The sequence below is a fragment of the Saccopteryx leptura genome, chromosome 6 (genome assembly GCF_036850995.1).
Source record: "Saccopteryx leptura isolate mSacLep1 chromosome 6, mSacLep1_pri_phased_curated, whole genome shotgun sequence".
NCBI lineage: Eukaryota > Metazoa > Chordata > Mammalia > Chiroptera > Emballonuridae > Saccopteryx > Saccopteryx leptura.
In genome coordinates, this window is record NC_089508.1 from 79,929,807 (window position 1) to 79,950,323 (window position 20,517).

The following is a 20,517-nucleotide window of genomic DNA, read 5'->3' on the forward strand; positions in this document are numbered from 1 at the left end:
ACCTCAGCATTTCCAGGTCGACGCTTTATCCACTGTGCCACCACAGATCAGGCTAGATGTTTATTTTTTTAAAGGATTTATTTTTATTCATTTCAAAGAGAGAGAGAGATAGAAGAGGGAGGAGCAGGAAGCATCAACTCCCATATGTGCCTTAACCAGGCAAACCCAGGGTTTCAAACCGGCAACCTCAGCATTCCAGGTTGACGCTTTATCTACTGTGCCACCCCAGGTCAGGCCTAGATGTTTCATTAATATATATGTACAGTGTTAATGTCTGAGGACCATGTAACAAGATAAAATTTCCAACAATTTCAGGTAAATTATGGTTTAATTTTGGGGGGTTGATATGGTTTCTTTTTTTTTCTTTCTTTTTTTTTTTTGTATTTTTCTGAAGCTGGAAATGGGGAGAGACAGACAGACAGACTCCCACATGCGCCCGACCGGGATCCACCCGGCACGCCCACCAGGGGCGACGCTATGTTGCGACCAGAGCCACTCTAGCACCTGAGGCAGAGGCCAAGGAGCCATCCCCAGCGCCCGGGCCATCTTTGCTCCAATGGAGCCTTAGCTGCGGGAGGGGAAGAGAGAGACAGAGAGGAAAGAGAGGGGGAGGGGTGGAGAAGCAGATGGGCGCCTCTCCTGTGTGCCCTGGCCGGGAATCGAACCTGGGACTTCCGCACGCCAGGCCAACGCTCTACCACCCAGCCAACCGGCCAGGGCCTCATTTTTTTTTTAATTTTATTTATTTATTTATTCATTTTAGAGAGGAGGGGGGGAGATAGATAGATAGATAGAGAGAGAGAGAGAGAGAGAGAAGGGGGAGGAGCAGGAAGCATCAACTCCCATATGTGCCTTGACCAGGCAAGCCAGGGATTTGAACCGGCAACCTCAGTGTTTCCAGGTTGACGCTTTATCCACTGAGCCACCACAGGTCAGGCGCTGGCTTCATTTTTTAAGTTATTTGACTAACCACAAAGCAAGAATGTCAAAATAGGAACTAAAACTTTAATCTCCCTATTTCTAATTAAAGCTACTATAATATCAATTTGGCCAAGTAGCCCATGTTAAGATTCAGAGTAAGGGCCTGACCTGTGGTGGCGCAGGGGATAAAGCATCGACCTGGAACACTGAGGTTGCCGGTTTGAAACCCTGGGCTTGCCTGGTCAAGGCACATAGGAGAGCTGATGCTTCCTGCTCCTCCCCCTTCTCTCTCTCTAAAAATGAATAAATAAATTAAAAAAAAAAAAAAAAAAAAAGATCCAGAGTAAAGGCCCTGGGAGCATATTCAGTGTCTTCTACTGAGCACATACCTGGACTCTACCATCATAGCTGATGCTTGATAAAGAAGCTGGGTCTGGTGGTCTGTGTTGAAGCCACGAGCATATGCTACATTATCTAGGACATCACTGCCAGAGAGGCCATATCTAGAACACAGAAGAAGATATTTTGAGGCTGCACACACAACTCAGGCAGATGAGAAAGTCATCTCTAATAAAGAAATTATCTGGATGGGTAGATAAGAACAGGTATCGGGGCTCAAGAATAATAATACCCTTTCTATTAGGAAGTCCAGACAAACTAGAGGAGGGGTGGGGAGAAAGAGAGAGATGACAGTAGTAGCTGCTTTGGAGTAGATAAATCTACCTGGCAGGACTTTAAGATCAATTAGATCTATTCTCTGAGGACTCCTGAACTAGAAGAGAAATTTCCAAAAATTAGGGGATCGGGGAACGTGTAGATACTCTTGTACTTTCAGCTTTTTGTACAGTGCATTTTCATCAATGAAATAAGTTGGTTTTGCATCTCAAAACTGAATAACTTTCTATGACTGAATAACTTTCTATGACTTGTCATTTGCTTTTCTGATGTTCTTGTTTAATAAAAAAAAATCGGCCCTGGCCGGTTGGCTCAGCAGTAGAGTGTCGGCCTGGCGTGCGGGGGACCCGGGTTTGTTTCCCGGCCAGGGCACATAGGAGAGGCGCCCATTTGCTTCTCCATCCCCCCCTCCTTCCTCTCTGTCTCTCTCTTCCCCTTCCGCAGCCAAGGCTCCATTGGAGCGGAGATGGCCCGGGCGCTGGGGATGGCTCCTTGGCCTCTGCCCCAAGCGCTACAGTGGCTCTGGTCGCGGCAGAGCGACGCCCTGGAGGGGCAGAGCATTGCCCCCTGGTGGGCACAGCGTCGCCCCTGGTGGGTGTGCCGGGTGGATCCCGGTCGGGTGCATGTGGGAGTCTGTCTGCCTCTCTCTTCCCGTTTCCAGCTTCAGAAAAATAAAAAAATAAATAAAAAAAAATTCAAGCCCTGGCCAGTTGGCTCAGTGGTAGAGCGTCAACCCGGCATGTGGAAATACCAGGTTCGATTACTGGTCAGGGCACACAGGAGAAGCACCCACCTGTTTTTCTACCCTTCCCCCTCCTTCTCTCTCTCTCTCTCTCTCTCTCTCTCTTCCCCTCCTGCAGCCAAGGCTCCATTGGAGCAAACTTAGCCCAGGCGCTGAGGATGGCTCTAGCCACAATGGAGCAACGCCGGAGATGGGCAGAGTATCGCCCCCTGGTGGACGTGCCGAGTGGATCCCAGTTGGGCGCATGTGGGAGTCTGACTGCCTCCCCATGTCTAACTTTGGAAAAATACACACACACACACACAAAAAAAATTAAATGCTTCTTTTTTTTATCGCTTCACATTCATTTTGAAATATCCTCTAATTTTTGTGAGCAGTATATAAGGAAACAATATTTTTCTTGGAAAAACCAAGGGTAACATGACAGAATTGAGACCAAAACAAACAAAAAGAATTACTCAAAGATCTATTAAACAAACTCACATAAAAATTACATAGGAATAAAACCTAAGCAAGGACTCAAAACTCTAAGTTCAAGAGAAACAAGTACCTTTCTTCTTTTTTCTTGCTAGTAATTATACTTAAGACAGATTATTTGACATATATTTTAGTATAGTTAAATGAGTGATATGTTAACTCATTTTATACATCAATAATGATTTTTTCCTCTGCATTAAAAAAAGGCAAATAAAATATCTCGTTTTTTACCTTTATAACCGTTACCTAAGACTGAGTGAGACAGTTTTTATTCTCATTAAATGTGTCAAAATGGAGCCCCATTTCTTCAAAGATAATTTGATTTACACATCTATCAAGAGTAAATTAAATGCCTGTACTTTCATTAAAACTTCCTCATACCCCTCAGATGTGATTCTCCCTATTCTCACACTTCCAAAAAACTGGTTCAGGTTTCTTTTTGTTTGTTTGTTTTTGACAGAAAGAGTCAGAGAGAGGGATAGACAGGGACAGACAGATAGGAACGGAGAGAGATGAGAAGCATCAATCATCAGTTTTTTGTTGCGACACCTTAGTTGTTCATTGATTGCTTTCTCATATGTGCCTTGACCGTGGGCCTTCAGCAGACCGAGTGACCCCTGCTCGAGCCAGCGACCTTGGGTCCAAACGGGTGAACTTTTGTTCAAACTAGATGAGCCCGCGCTCAAGCTGGTGACCTCTGGGTCTCGAACCTGGGTCCTCGGCATCCTAGTCCGACGCTCTATCCACTGCGCCACTGCCTGGTCAGGCTGGTTCAGGTTTTTTTTTAATGGCACTTGTGAAGAACTGCCCTGCCATTCTTTGACTAACGACTACAAATTCCTTGAGGGTAAAGAACAGGTGGTGGCACAGGGGATAGAGCATCAGACTGGGATGCAGAGGACCCAGGCTTAAAACCCAGAGGTCGCTGGCTTCAGCGTGGGCTCATCTGGCTTGAGTGTGGGATCATAGACATGACCCCATGGTCACTGGCTTAAAGCCCAAGGTCACTGGCTTAAGCAAGGGGTCTTTTGCTCTGCTGGATCCCCCTGGTCAAGGCACATATGAAAAAGCAATCAACGAACAACTAAGGAGCTGCAACAAAAAAACTGATGGTTCTCATCTATCTCCCTTCCGGTCTGTCTGTATCTGTTTCTCTCTCTCTCTCTGTCACAAAACAACAACAACAAGAACAAAAAACAAGACTAAGCTTCTCTATCTAGGACATTTTTTTTTTTTTACTGTACCAAATTTTTAAAGATTTTTATTTATTTTAGAGGAGAGAGAAGGGGAGGAGTAGTAGGAAGTATCAACTCCCATATGTGCTGTGCTTTGACCAGGTAAGCCCAGGGATTCAAACCAGCAACCTCAGCGCTCCAAGTAGATGCCTTTATCCACCGTGCCACCACAGGTCAGGGCTGCACCTAATTTTTTTTCAGTTTATTATTATTATTTTTTTCTTTACAGGGACAGAGAGTCAGAGAGAGGGATAGATAGGGACAGACAGACAGGAATGGAGATGAGAAGCATCAATCATCAGTTTTTCGTTGCAGTACCTTAGTTGTTTAGGACATTTTTTTATACCTAGTAAATTCTGAATAACAGTTTCCCAAAATCCGTACAAAAAGAGAATTGTATACATTTGAATTCCAGTCATATTTTCATATTGGCTCCTACAATCATTATAGTATAAAAATATAGTACTGATTCCCTTATGTAACAGTTCAAAGGAGAATTTGTTTAAACAAATCAATGTGCTATAATTTCTTTTTTAATTCAGTGACAGGAGGGGAGGCAGAGAGAAAGATTACCGCATGTGCCTGGACCTGGATCAACCGGGCAAGCACACTAGGAGGCAATGCTTTGCCCACCTGGGGCCATGCTAAGTAAAGAGCTCTTCTTAGTGCCTGAGGCAGAGGCCATGAAGCAATCCTCAGCACCCTGGGCCAACTGGCTCCAATCAAGCCATGGCTGCAGGGGATGGGGTGGGGGTGGGGGAGTGGGGGGTACAGAGAAGCAGATGGGTACTTCTCTCTCTTTTTTTTTTTTATACATTTTTCTTTATTTTTTATTTATTCATTTTAGAGTGGAGAGGGAGAGAGAGAGAGAGAGAGAGAGAGAGAGAGAGAGAGAGAGAGCAGAGACAGAGAGAAGTGGGGGAGGAGCTGGAAGCATCAACTCCTATATGTGCCTTGACCAGGCAAGCCCAGGGTTTCAAACCTGCGACCTCAGCATTTCCAGGTCGACGCTTTATCCACTGTGCCACCACAGGTCAGGCAGATGGGCACTTCTCTTGTGTGCCCTGACCAGGCATCAAACCCAGAAAGTCAACACTACACTCCAGACTGAGGCTCTCTCTACCAAACAGCCAGGGCCCCTCAGGTGATTTTTTTTTTTTTTGGTGACAGAGACAGAGAGAGGGACAGATAGGGACAGTCAAGACAGGAAGGGAGAGAGATGAGAAGCATCAATTCTTTTTTGTGGCACCTTAGTTGTTCATTGATTGCTTTCTCATATGTGCTTGACAGGGGTGGGCTACAGCAGACCAAGTGACACCTTGCTCAAACCAGCGAACTCGGGGTCTTGAACCTGGGTCCTCTGCATCCCAGTCCGACGCTCTATACACTGCGCCACCGCCTGGTCAGGCAGTATATACATCTTTAGAAAACTAAGACCAGGCTGCAAGAGAGTAATTCTCTTTTCATGACAGGATTTTATAAGCAGAGGCAAAAAGCTACAATTATTGTTCCAACCTAACTTTATGCCTCAATGGTATACACTCCATGGTTTGGATTTCTCAAATTGTTAACAGGGAAAGAGAATTTGGCTATAATTATAAAACTAGAAAATTCTCAATTTAGCCAGGTAGGTTTCAACTTGAGCCTGACATCTCAATATACAATTAAATTCTGTTTAATCACTAGGTTTCAGAAAATGTGTGGTAGGGACCAAATGATAACATCTGCCCCTTCACAAGGGAAAACAAGTAAAATGCTTTCAAGAGTTTATTTAGCCTGACCTGTGGTGGTGCAGTGGACAGAGTAATGACCAGGGACACTGAGGTCGCCAGTTTGAAACCAGCCCGGTCAAAGCACATAGAGAAGCAACTACTTCGAGTTGATGCTTCCTGCTCCTCCTCAATCCCCTTCTCTTTCTCTCTCCTCTCTCTAAAATTAATAATAAAAGTTTATTTAGCCTGACCAGACAGTGGCACAGTGGATAAAGTATTGCCTGGGATGCTGTGAACCCAGGGTCAAAACCCCATAGTCACTGGCTTGAGCAAGGTGTCACTGGATAGGCTGAAGCCCCACCCTTCACCCCCATCAAGGCACATATGAGAAAGCAATCAATGAACAACTAAAGTATAGCAACAAAGAATTGATGCTTCTCATCTCTCTCCCTTCCTGTTTGTCCCTCTCTTGCTTTAAAAAAAAAGTTTATTTAAAAGTTGTATTAGGGGATGAAGAAACTTAACAATTCTTTACCAGCTTTACTGAGGTGTAATTTAGACACCATAAATTAATGGTTTTTTGGGGTTTTTTTTTTTTCTTGTTTTTTTTTTTTTCTTTTTCACAGAGACAGAGAGAGTCAGAGAGAGGGATAGATAGGGACAAACAGGAACGGAGAGAGATGAGAAGCATCGATCATGAGTTTTTCATTGCAACACTTTTGTTCATTAATTGCTTTCTTTTTTTTTAATTTTTATTTTTCTGAAGTTGGAAACAGGGAGGCAGTCAGACAGACTCCCGCATGCACCCGACCGGGATGCACCCGACCGGGATCCACCCGGCATGCCCACCAGGGGGCGTTGCTCTGTTGCATCCAGAGCCATTCTAGCGCCTGAGGCAGAGGCCATAGAGCCATCCTCAGCGCCCAGGCCAACTTTGCTCCAATGGAGCCTTGGCTGCGGGAGGGGAAGATAGAGACAGAGAGGAAGGAGAGGGGGAGGGGTGGAGAAGCAGATGGGCGCTTCTCCTGTATGCCCTGGCCGGGAATCGAACCCGGGACTCCTGCACGTCAGGCCGACACTCTACCACTGAGCCAACCGGCCAGGGCCCGTGATTGCTTTCTTATATGTGCCTTGACCTCAGGTCTTCAGCAGAAGACCGAGTAACCCCTTGCTCAAGCCAGTGACCTTGAGTCCAAACTGGTGAGCTTTTCTTCTTCTTCTTCTTCTTTTTTTTTTTGCTCAAGCCAGAAAGCCAGATGAGCCCATGCTTAACCTGGCGACCTTGGGGTCTCGAACCTGGGTCTTCTGCATCCCGGTCCGACGCTCTATCCACTGTGCCACTGCCTGGTCAGGCAATACTAACCTGTATTAAGTGTAATATTCAATAGCTTTCTAGTCAACCTGCAGAGTTGAACAACTATCATCACAATCCAATATTAGAACATTTCCATCACCCCAGAAAGATCTCAGGTCTATCTGTAGCTACTTCAGTCTTTACTCCCAGCCCCAGGCAACCACTTAATATACTAACTTTATAGATATTCCCCCTCTGGAAATTTCATATAAATGGAATCATATACAACATGTCTATCTCCTACCATTTAGTACGTTTTTGAGGTTCCTCCATGTTTTAACTCTTAATGGTACTTCATTCCTTTTTATGTTTGAATAGTATTTCACATACAATGGAAATACTATAAATGAAATAGATAAATAAAATTTTGTATGTTCACTTACCAGTTGATAGACAATAGATTGTTACCAGTTTTTTGGAGATAACAATACTATAAATATCCATATACAAGTTTCCGTGTGGACATGTTTTCACATCTCTTGGGTATATAACCAAAGTCAATTGCTGGGTCATATGGTAAATTTGTTTAACTGACATACTCTTTTTCAAAGTGACTGTATCATTTTACATTCTCACCAGTATATATTAAAGGTTCCAGTTTTTCCACGTTCCCCAAAACCTGTTACCGACTTTTTTATTAGTCATCCCAGTAGTGGTATCTCACTGTGGTTTTAATTTGCATTTTCTTTGACTAATGATAAGTATCTTTCCATGTGTTTACTGGCCATTTGTACATATATTGTCTTTGAAGAAATGTCTTTACAATCTTTGCCCATTTTTAAATTGAGTTATTTTATTGTCTGTTTGTAAGACTTATTTATATAGTCTGGATATTAGATCCTTATCGAATTTTTCTTCTGTTTCCCCCTCACAAAAGTGTTAGTTTTAGCTCTTACTTCAGATTATCATCTTTAAAAAAATTACTGTAAGGCCCTGGCTGGTTGGCTCAGTGGTAGAGCATCGGCCTGGCGTGCGAAGTCCCAGGTTTGATTCCTGGCTAGGGCACACAGGAGAGGCGCCCATCTGCTTCTCCACCCCTCCCCCTCTCCTTCCTCTCTGTCTCTCTCTTCCCCTCCCGCAGCCAAGGCTCCATTGGAGCAAAGATGGCCCAGGCACTGAGGATGGCTCTATGGCCTCTGCCTCAGGCACTAGAATGGCTCTGTTGCAACAGAGCTGCGCCCCAGATGGGCAGAGCATCGCCCCCTGGTGGGCATGCCGGGTGGATACCGGTCGGGTGCATGCGGGAGTCTGTCTGACTGCCTCCCTGTTTCCAACTTCAGAAAAATACAAAAAAATAAAATAAAAAATTACTGTAAATATACATAAATTTACCATTTTAACCTTTTAAAAATATATAGTCCAGGGGCAATAAATATACCCCCATTGTTGTGCAACCGGCACCACCAGAACTTGATCATCATTCCAAATAGAAACTCTCTATACATTAAACAATAAGTCCCCATTTTCTTCACCCCCGGTCCCTGGGAACCACCATTCTAATCTGTCTTTATGAATTTGACTAATGTAAGTATCTCATATAAGAAGCAGCATAGAATATTTGTCCTCAGGCAGCTGGTATATTTCATTTAGCGTATTTTCAAGGTTCATCCATGATGTAGCAGGTATGAGAATTTCCTTCTTTTTTGAGATGAAATATTTTGTTGTATGTATATACAACATTTTGTTTATCCATTCACCTGTTGATGGATACTTGGATAGTTTCCACATTTTGGCTATTGTGAATAGTGCCACTATGAACACTGTTATATAAGTATCTGTTTGGGTCCTGGCTTTCAGTTCTTTTGAATATATAACCAGAATTGAAATAGTTGGATCATACTTTTTTTTTTTTTTTTTTAGTGAGAGAGTGAGACAGACAAACAAGGACAGAGACAGGAAGGGAGAAAGCTGAGAAGCATCAATTCTTCATTGTGGCACCTTAGTTGTTCACTGATTGCTTTCTCGTATGTACCTTGACCAGGAAACTCCAGCCAAGCCAGTGACCCCGTGCTCAAGCTAGAAACCTCCGGGTTTTGAACCTGGGTCCTCTGAATCCCAGGCTGATGCTCTATCCATTGCGCTACCACCTGGTCAGGCCATATTGTAGTTCTGTTTAATTTTTTTAAGGTATCATCAGACTAGTATCCATTTTTAGTTAATTTTTATGTACGGTATAAGGCAGGGGTCCCCAAATTACGGCCCGCGGGCCGCATGCGGCCCCCTGAGGCCATTTATCCGGCTCCCAACGCACTTCTGGAAGGGGCACCTCTTTCATTGGTGGTCAGTGAGAGGAGCATAGTTCCCATTGAAATACTGGTCAGTTTGTTGATTTAAATTTACTTCTTCTTTATTTTAAATATTGTATTTGTTCCTGTTTTTTTTACTTTAAAATAAGATATGTGCAGTGTGCATAGGAATTTGTTCATAGTTTTTTTTATAGTCCGGCCTTCCAACGGTCTGAGGGACAGTGAACTGGCCCCCTGTGTAAAAAGTTTGGGGACCCCTGGTATAAGGTAAGGGTCTAAATATATCTTTTTGCATGTGGATATCCAACTATATTAATTAATTATTAAAAAGATGATTGGCCCTACCAATTTGCTCAATGGATAGAGCGTCAGCTGGGCGTGTGGATGTTCTGGGTTCGATTCCCGGTCAGGGCACATATGAGAAGCACCCATTTGCTTCTCTTCTTCTTCTCCTCCCTCTCCCCTTCTCTCTTTTCCCCTCTTGCAGCCAGTGCCTTGACTGGTTCGAGCATCGGCCTCAGGTGTTGAGGATAGCTTGGTTGATTCAAGCATTGGCCCCAGACCAGGGTCGCCAGGTGGATCCCATTACTTTATTATTTTCCCCATTAAATTGCCTTGGTACCTTTGTCAAAAATCAAGCGACTATGGCCCTGGCCAGTTGGCAAAGTGGTAGAGCGTCGGCCTGACATGCAAGAGTCCTGGTTCGATTCCTGGCCAGGGCACACAGGAGAAGCGCCCATCTGCTTCTCCACCCCTCCCCCTCTCCTTCCTCTCTGTCTCTCTCTTCCCCTCCCGCAGCCAAGGCTCCATTGGAGCAAAGTTGGCCCGGGCGCTGAGGATGGCTCCGTGGCCTCTGCCTCAGGTGCTAGAATGGCCCTGGTTGCAACAGAGCGACGCCCCAGATGGGCAGAACATCGCCCCCTGGTGGGCATGCTGGGTGGATCCCGGTTGGGCTTATGCGGGAATCTGACTGCCTCCTCATCTCCAACTTCAGAAAAATACAAAAACAAACAAACAAACAAAAAAAACCCAACAAAAAAAATACAAAGTCAAGTGACTATAAATGACAAGGCTTATTCCTGTAATTTCAAGTCTGTTCCGTTGACCCATTATGCCTATCCTTATGCCAGCACCACACTGTTTTGATTACTGTTGCTTTATACAAGTTTTTACATTAGAAAGACTAAGTAAGACCTCCAATTTAATTTTTTCCCCCAACAATGTTTTGGCTATTCTGAGTCTTTTACATTTCCATATAAATTTTATAATCAGCTGTCAATTTCTAAAAAAAAAGCCTGCTTGGGGTAAATTGTGTTGAATCCACAGGTAAATTTGAGGGAAAATCACCATTTTAATAGTATTGCATCTTCCAATCCATGAATGTGAAATGTTTCTCTATTTATGCAGATGTTTAGTTCAGTTTCTCTGTATTGTTTTGTAATTTTCAGTGTACCAATCTTGCATATGTTAATTACTAAATATTATTTTTGATGCTACTGTGAATAGGATTGTTTTTTTTTTTAGAGAGGAGAAAGAGAGGTGAGGAGGAGCAGGAAGCATCTGCTTGTAGTTGCTTCTCATATGTGCCTTGACCAGGCAAAGCCAAGGATTTGAACCAGAGACCGCAGCACTCCAGGTTGACACTTTATCCACTGTGCCACCACAGGTCAGGCCTAGGATTGTTCTTTTAATTTTTAAATTGTTCATTGCTAGTATACAGAAATACTGACCTTGTATCCTACCACCTTGCTGGACTAATTAAGTTCTACTAGTTTTTTTTTTTTCTGTGTATGTATAGCTTCTTTAGGATTTTCTACATACAAGATCATGCCACTAATGAATAAAAAGTTTTATGTCTTCTATTCCAACCTGAATACCTTTTATTTTCTTGCCTGACTGCACTGGCCATGACCTCTATACAATGCAGAATATAAATGATGAGAGTGGACACCCTTGCCTTCTTTCCAATCTTAAGGAGAAAGCATTTAGACTTTCACCATTAAGTGCGATGTAAACTGTAGGATTTTTGTGGCTCCCTTTATCAGGGCGTCTACCCATTCTTGACAGTGAAATACTGGCCTCCAACTATTATGGTTGAATTGTCTATTTCATCTTTCAATTATGTCAGTTTTTGTTTCACATATTTTGGGTTCTGTTATTAGATGTGCATGTTTATAATAGTTATACTTATCTGATAAACTGACCTTTTAATTATAAAATGTTCTTTGTCCCTAGTAAAATATACTGCTCACAAAAATTAGGGGATATTTAAAAAATGAATATGAAGCTATAAAATGTCCCCTAATTTTTGTGAGCAGTATATTTTGGGTGTGTCTTAAGGTCCATTTTGTCTGATATTAGTGTAGCCACTAGAATTCTCTAATGATTACTGTTTGCATGCAAATCTTTTTCCATCCTTTTACTTTCAATCTATTTGTGTCTTTGAACCAAAGTGTTTTTCTAGAAGACAGCATATAGTTGGATCTTGTTCTTTTATCCAGTCTGGCAATAACTCACAGATTACTGACTATAGAAGAATGCTTTTCTCTACTACATATATACAATTTTAAAAAATTATTTATTTATTCATTTTTTAGAGAGGAGACAGAGAGAAAGGGAAGAGGAGCAGGAAGCATCAACTCCCATATGTGCCTTGACCAGGCAAGCCCAGGGTTTTGAACCAGCAATCTCAGTGTTCCAGGTCGACGCTTTATTCACTGCGCCACTGCAGGTCAGGCCATATATACAATTTTGAAATACGGAGTAATAAGAAGACACTTTTCAGCTAGACTAACCCTGGCAATCACTACAGTGACAGGTATAGTCATACTTCTCTCATCTAATCCAGTAACCTACCTCTCAGCCACTGCCAGCAGGCGTTCTGGCCTAAAGGTACCCTCGGTGTCAATATACATGGCCTTTCCTTCACCTCCACCTCGGTCAATGGGAAGCTAGAGAAAACAAAAAGAACAGTAGAAATGAACATTCTACTTCTGATATAACTGACTGACTTAACCATGATTCGATAAGGCAATGGGAAAAAAACATTTCATAGTGACAACTGTAGGTAGGAAGGAGGGCATTCTCTTTTGAGAAAAATATAGGCAGTAGTAGAATGAAGCTTGTTGTGTCCCACAGCGTGTGAGGCTAGAAGTCTTGCCAGAGTTGGACTGCTTGGAAATATAATCCAAAGTAGGTGATAAGCTTCTATGACTACACACCAACACAAGCTTGACCAGTGCTTTCAAGAGTACAAACATTTGGAAGATCATTTACCTTAGCTTTAATATATAAGAGAACCTGACCCTATACCCAATTATCCATTTGGATCAGAGCCTGATCCAAACCATGCTTATTCATTTTTTTTTTTTTTTAAGAGAGAGAGACAGAATGGGAGAGAGATGAGAAGCATCAACTTGTAGTTATAGACTTTAGTTGTTCACTAATTGCTTCTTATACATGCCTTGATTGGGGGGACTCCAGCTGAGCCAGTGACCTCTTGCTCAAGCCAGCAACCTTGGGCTCAAGTCAGTGACCTGTGGGCTCAAGCCAGTGACATCGTGCTCAAGTTGGCAACCTCAGGGTTTTGAACCTGGTCCTTAGCCTTCCAGGATGATGCTCTCCACCTAGTCAGGCTACACTTCACTTTCTTGAGCAGAGTTCATTTACGTGGGTTACTAAAGGAACCTGGCAATTCCCCACGGGCACCCTATCAAGATTAATGTATGGGCAAAAATGAAGAAAAAGGTGTTTGCTCCAATAGTATATTTAGATAATAGAAATAAAAAAACAAAAAGGAAAAAGAAATAATAGAAAGAATTATAAAAAAGAAAAGGAAGCCTGGCTATACTACCCCGGTGGCACAGTGGGTAAAGTGTAAACCTGCTAAAGTCGCCAGTTCAAAACTCCAGGCTTGCCTGGTCAAGGCTCATACAAAAAGCAACTATTATTACAAGTTGATGCTTCCCACTCCTTCCTATCCCCTCTCCTCACTAAAATCAATAAATAAAATATGAAAGACACAAACAAAGAGATAAGGAAGAAAGGCCATGGAAATAGTCTCATGAGCTACTCAAGAAAATCAATACTTTCGGCTCCCCAGCCCATGCCAGACACCTTTGGGTTCTACCGAGTTTAGGTGAATGATGCTAAAGGGTAGTTTCCACCCTACAAATCTGTGGAGCCTAATTCACCTCTTAATTCTGAGGAAAATTCCTTAGGACATTTTACCTTAAGACAGGGGTCCCCAAACTGCAGCACCCTGAGGCCATTTATCCGGCCCCTGCCGCACTTCCGGAAGGGGCACCTCTTTCATTGGTGGTCAGTGAGAGGAGCACACTATCTCATTAGCCAAAAGCAGGCCCATAGTTCCCATTGAAATACTGGTCAGTTTGTTGATTTAAATTTACTCGTTCTTTCTTTCTTTCTTTCTTTGTATTTTTCCGAAGCTGGAAACGGGGAGAGACAGTCAGACAGACTCCCGCATGCGCCCAACCAGGATCCACCCGGCACGCCCACCAGGGGGCGACGCTCTGCCACTCCGGGGCGTCGCTTTGTTGCGACCAGAGCCACTCTAGCGCCTGGAGCAGACGCCAAGGAGCCATCCCCAGCACCCGGGCCATCTTTGCTCCAATGGAGCCTCGGCTGCGGGAGGGGAAGAGAGAGACAGAGAGGAAGGAGAGGGGGAGGGGTGGAGAAGCAGATGGGCGCTTCTCCTGTGTGCCCTGGCCGGGAATCGAACCCGGGACTTCTGCACGCCAGGCCGATGCTCTACCACTGAGTGAACCGGCCAGGGCCTTTGTTCTTTATTTTAAATAATGTATTTGTTCCCGTTTTGTTTTTTTTTACTTTAAAATAGGATATGTGCAGTGTGCATAGGGATTTGTTCATAGTTTTTTTTATAGTCCGGCCCTCCAACGGTCTGAGGAACAGTGAACTGGCCCCCTGTGTAAAAAGTTTGGGGACCTCTGCCTTAAGGACATGGTAGCACCAAATTTTTTTTCGTTTCCTATTTCTGAGAAAAAAATTTTTATTTTTCAAAATTACGGTAGAGCATTGAAACACTGAGGTTGCCGGCTTGAGCAATAGGCTCATCTGGTTTGAGCATGGGATCACAGACATGACCCCATGGTCACTGGCTCGGCTGGAGCCCCCCTGGCTCAAGGCACATATGAGAAAGCAATTAATGAACTAAGGTGCTGCAACTATGAGTTGACGTTTCTCATCTATCTCCCTTCCTCTTTGTACCTCTCTCTTAAAAAAAAAGAAAAGAAAAAAGAAAATGAAGTCAAAGCAAAGTAAAAATTGACAGCTTTTTTCATTACTCCCATCTCCCAGAAGTAATCTTTCAGATCATTTTCTATGCATTGTCATACAAGCACTTTTTATTATTTGTGGTTCTGATACTATGTGTTCTAAAGAATATTCTGTTTTCTTTTCTGTAAAATGTAGATAAAACCCTCCTTCTGGGATTGTTTTAAAGATGAAATAATTTATGTCAAGTGTTTAGCACAGTGCAGTGCCTGACAGACAGAAAGCACTTTGAAGACTTATGATATTCTCTACCAATGGAAGGTTTTATGAATTTGGAAAGGGAAAATACTTGTTATCATTTGCCAGGTTAGCAAACAAAATCTTTCAAATCATAGGAATCCATGGAAGGAGCAAAGGATATGTATCAAACAAAAAAGGGTTTTGACAGAGGAAAGGTTTGAAACCACTGACCAAGAGGACAGAAAGCAGAGACTTCCTCAGTTTTTAGGGGGAAGAGAAAGTCTTGACACTTGGGGCTAAGTCCCAAGAAACTGAGATAAATGAGGTTCCCCCTCCCCTTACTTTTTGGTGTCTTTACTGCTAACACGAGAGGGTTTCTTTTCCAGCTAGGTAGAAGGGAAGGAGGGAGGCCACAGGCAGGCAGACTGACAGCAGAGGCATGGACAGAGTCCCAGTGGTTTGGCCAGTCTCAAGGGGATGGATTACATGCTCTGCACTCCAGCCCATTTTGTCTCCTTCACCTTGCTCTCCCAGTGTCACTATGGCCACCCTGAGTTACTAAACTTGAACGCCACTATGTTAGCTTTTTAAATAATTGCTTAGTACCATAATTTAATGTCGGGAGCCAATCAACAACTACTGGCTGACAAGGTCACAGCAGAAGAAGATCCACAACTGCTGGCTGACAAGGTCACAGCAGAAGATGATCAAAAACTGCTGATTGACAAAGTCACAGCAGAGAAGACCAATGGCTGCTGGTTGATAAAGTCACCGCAGTGAAGATCAATGGCTGCTGGTTGACAAAGTCACCACATAGTAAAGGCACAACGATACTTCCCCCTTTGACCTTTTGAATTAATTTGGCCTTATATCCCCCCTTTTCTGGGTGTGTGCTATCATTTATGGCACAGGGATAATAGTACCGTGCTTTCCCTGCAGATTCGTAGTAATTTCTTTGGAAATGAGACAGAGGGTGTGAGTTCCACAGAAAAGCCTGTAAGCCCCTTGGACTGGGCTCATAGACATAAGAGGCTGGCTATGATATCCCTCATAAAGGGTTAAGTTTGTAGGAGAATTTCTTCTTATTAATCATGTTAGAAAAAATAGATTGTGACTTATGAATAGATAGGAAACAGTAAATATACACAGAAGCATCTTTCAGCCTTCACTTAATTCATTACTTTACCTCCCTAGCCTTTTCATGTGGTAGAGTAGAGAAACTTTCCTTTCTTGCATACCTGACCTGCAGGTGGTGGAACACTCTGAGAAGAATAAAGTTAGAACTTAACTAGTGTATGAATATAGTAAATAAATAAAATTTGACTAGACAATAGAATCTTAGGTAAGGTAGAGTTATTAATCAGTACTGACCTTTTAGAAGTTTGTACCAATATTGTTATTGCTATTCAAGTTATTGTATAACTGTACTTTGAATGACTTACCACCTGATTTATAGCTTATAGAAATGAATTAACTGTTGCCTAGAAATATGTAACCATAGTGAAACAAAAACAATGATTAATCAATGTATTCTGAATACCATGTGATTGTAACTTAGTGTGTGTGTATAAAAATAAAGCTAGACCAGCCATTGGCAGAGATGCCTGGCAGTAAATGCTAAAGAGAAAATAAAGAATTTGGCTCTCTCACTCGATTCGTGCCAACGCCGTCTCTTCCTGTGGGACCTCTGGATTCCCCCCGGGGCTGGACCCTGGCAATTTAACTCTTATTTTATAGTGATGCGAGTGGTTTCAAATTCTCACCATTTTATAATGCTGCTGTGTAAATCTTTGTACCTTTATCCTTGATATGAAAAGTTCTAAAAGACACATTTTCTGTCAAAGGGTATGTACATTTAAAACTGGTACCTATACCCTGGTTGGGTAGCTCAGTTGGTTAGAGTGTCATCCCAATATGCCAAAGTTGTGGGTTCCATCACTGGTCAGGGCACATGCAAGAATCAAACAGGGCCTGACCTGTGTTGGCACAGTAGATAAAGTGTCGACCTGGAATGCTGAGGTCGCCAGTTCAAAACCCTGGACTTGCCTGGTCAAGACATATATGGGGTTAATGCTTCCTACTCATCTCTCTCTCTCTCTCCCCTCTCCAAAATGAATAGTCTTTTTTTTTTTTTTTTTGGTGACAGAGACAGAAAGAGGAACAGATAGGTATAGACAGACAGGAAGGGAGATGAGAAGCATCAACTCTTTGTTGTAGCACCTTTGTTATTCACTGATTGTTTTCTCATATGTGCCTTGACCAGGGACTACAGCAGACTGAGTGACCCCTTGCTCAAGCCAGTGACTTTGGGCTCAAGCTGGTGACCTCGGGGCCTTGAGCCTGAGTCCTCCGTGTTTCAGTACGACACTATGCACTGCGCCACCGCCTGATCAGGCAAAATGAATAGTCTTAAAAAAAAACCCAAAACAACTAAAAATAAAAAGGAGAATCAATCAATGAATGTATAAGTAAGTGAAACAGCAAATCGCCATTTCTCTTTCTCCAATCAATAATCAATCAATTTTTAACAAAGAATACTCCTGTTAAATTGTCTTCAAAATTTTTTTAAATTATGCTGACTTGACTTTTTTTTTTTTTTTTTTGAGAGTGAAGAGACAGACAGGGACAGAGAGGGAGAGATGAGAGCATCAACTCATAGTTGTGACCCTTTAGTGGTTCATTGATTGCTTTCTCATACGTGCCTTGACCAGGTGGCTCCAGCAGAGCCAGCGACCTTTGGGCTCAAGCTAGTGACCATGGGGTCATGTCTCTGATTCTACACTCATTTCAGTGACCCTGTGCTCAAGCTAGTGAGCCCGTGCTCAAGCCAGCAACCTTGGGGATGCTCTATCCAGTGCATCACCACCTGGTCAGCCTCCACTCGTACTTTTTTTTGTGTGTGTGTATTTTTCCGAAGCTGGAAACGGGGAGGCTGGAAACGCTTGAGCTGCTCATATTTTTGTAACATACCTGTGCCTTTCAACTTTTTATAACTTCACTATTAAGACGGAGATATAGGGCCTGACCTGTGGAGGCGCAGTGGATAAAGCGTCGACCTGGAATGCTGAGGTCGCCGGTTCAAAACCCTGGGCTTGCCTGGTCAAGGCACACATGGGTGTTGATGCTTCCTGCTCCTCCCTTCTCTCTCTCTCCTCTCTAAAATGAATAAAGTCTTTAAAAAATTATTTTTATTTTACAGAGACAGAGAGAGGGTCAGAGAGAGGGATAGATAGGGACAGACAGACAGGAACGGAGAGAGATGAGAAGCATCAATCATCAGTTGTTTGTTGTGAAATCTTAGTTGTTCATTGATTGCTTTCTCATATGTGCCTTGACCATGGGCCTTCAGCAGATAGAGTAACCCCTTGCTCAAGCCAGAGAACTTGGGTCCAAGCTGGCGACCTTGGGGTCTTGAACCTGGGTCCTCTGCATCCCAGTCTGATGCTCTATCCACTGCACCACCACCTGGTCAGGCCAAAAAAAATTTTTTTTAAATTAAAAAAAACAACAACAGATATAACGTAATGGGGCTTCACTTCATTAAGTTGAGAAAATTTGAACAGTAAGAGGAGATAATATCTAGATTTAAGTAGTAATCTAACGTCTCTCTATACCTCTTCTAGCTATTAGGCTGGTGAAATGTAATCTTTTCTACTATTAATGAATTATCAGTTTTTCTGATATTCAGCCACCTGTGAATGTTTTGTTATATACTACTCACAAAAGTTAGGAGATAGTTTATAGCTTCATATTCATTTTGAAATATTCTCTAATTTTTGTGAGCAATATATTTACAGAAAATATATGTTTGAGAATTTTGCTTCAGTTTATTGTTGACATGCATTATCTGACTACTTAATAAACATTCCCCGGACAGGACTGTTTGTACAACTTAAGAGCATCAGTGTGACATACCAAGTTGCCCTGGTAAATACAAGTATTGTGTTCTGTATTCTAAATATTTATTCCAAATGAATCCTGTCAGAACAACATGGGGAAAACATTTCTATTAGAACTGGTCATATATCACATCAAATGACCGAAGAAAAGGTGATAATTTAAACAGCACTATTTCCCTTTAGCTAACAATTTTTTAAAGGTGCTCAGGCAATAAACTATAGCTTCCATAGCTACTTACCATTCTTCTTCTCAATGATTGTCCCTTATTATCCTAAAAGTTCTCCTATCTCCCTAACTCCTCTACAGAATTACTTCTGAGGAGAGCCAACAATGGCTTAGGTCTACTTTATAAGTTGACTGTGTCATAAAATATATAGTGACATACAGGAGACCATTAAGCTGGATTTCTTGCTGTTAAACAGCTTTTATTCATAAAGAATCAGAATGTTTTCTTCTTAAGAAATGGCATTAACAGCGCTGGCAGGTTTGCTCAGTGTATAGAGTGTTGGCCCAGCGTATGGATGTCCCGGTTTAGATCCCTGGTCAGGACACACACGAGAAGTGACTATCTGCGTCTCTTCCTCACCCTCTACCCCTTTTCTCTCTTCTCCTCTCACAGCCAGTGGCTCAACTAGTTTGAGCTTGGGCCCCGGGCACTGAGGATACATCAGATGGATGCTGGGTGGATTGTGGGCGGGTTGCATGCAGGAGTCTGTCTATCTCCCTCCTCTCACTTTAAATAAACAAACAAACAAACAAACAAACAAATAAATAAATAAATGGGAAAGGAGGGGAGGGGAGGGGAGGGGAGGGGAGGCAGAAAGAAAGGGAGAAAGAAAGAAAAAGCAAGCAAGCAAGCAAGCAGTAGCATTCACTACTTCAACACAAAAATGATGACTGATAAAAGACATACCTGTTATATGAGAAAAGAAGACATTTTCTTGGATGACTTGAGAAAAATCAGCCTTATTATATTAGCCTCTGTATATATAGTATATCAAATGTGAACCCTATACAAGAAATAGGGTCCTCACAAAATCCCTTTTTTTTACAACATATACCATCGTTAAGTATAGCATAGCATTACATCAATGTAATAAACATTTTTTTATAAAGTGCTATTTAAAATACAGAATTATGAAGGATAGTTCGCAACTTATTTTATAAGGGAAAAAATATAAAAGAAAATTTATATTTGATGTCTAAATTTATAAGTAGGTTTCAAGAACTAGTATTATTTTGTTGAGCGGATAAGACTTCATACTAGAATGGAAAGACATTACATATAAGGAAGCAGATTTCACTTCAGCTATTCTTGAACTCCATCGATAAACTGTACCTCTGAGAGAAGTGAGTATAGCTAAATTAAAATAATGCCATTTTCTTCAAATACCTAAAACTGTAATAAAGCCTCAAAAGATAGAAAGTTGGACCATGAGGATGGACCAAGTTCCAGGGTACTCTGTGGTCCAGCCACTCATAGCAGCATACCCTTAAAAGCTAGGGAATGTTAGGACCCCATTCAAAGAGGAAGAAAGGTTTCCCTAAAACACTGCTTGAAGTTGCAAAACAGAAAAATGTCTGCTCACCTTCTCTTCTATATCCTTCTGTCTCTCTCTTTCATTTTCAGATTCCAATGTTACTTCTCTATAAAGGACTTAGTTCTACATCTCTAAATACTGATGGAAACTTTTATTTGGTTGTATCTCATCAATCCCACCATCTCTAAACTTGAACTCATCTTTTCATTAAAGACCTTCTC

At 42.3% G+C, this 20,517-nt stretch overlaps 1 protein-coding gene across 2 annotated transcripts in view; it reads right to left on the reverse strand.

Annotated features, from left to right (window-relative positions):
* The window catches only part of RAD51 (RAD51 recombinase), a 51,147-nt gene that overhangs the window by 2,503 nt on the left and 28,127 nt on the right, over positions 1-20,517 (reverse strand). For both annotated transcript variants that reach the window (XM_066343107.1, XM_066343106.1), the window contains exons 6-7: positions 12,219-12,313; positions 1,311-1,424 (exon numbers count right to left, since the gene is read on the reverse strand). In XM_066343107.1, the coding sequence (XP_066199204.1) occupies positions 1,311-1,424; positions 12,219-12,313 (209 nt within the window). The remainder of the gene's footprint in view (positions 1-1,310; positions 1,425-12,218; positions 12,314-20,517) is intronic.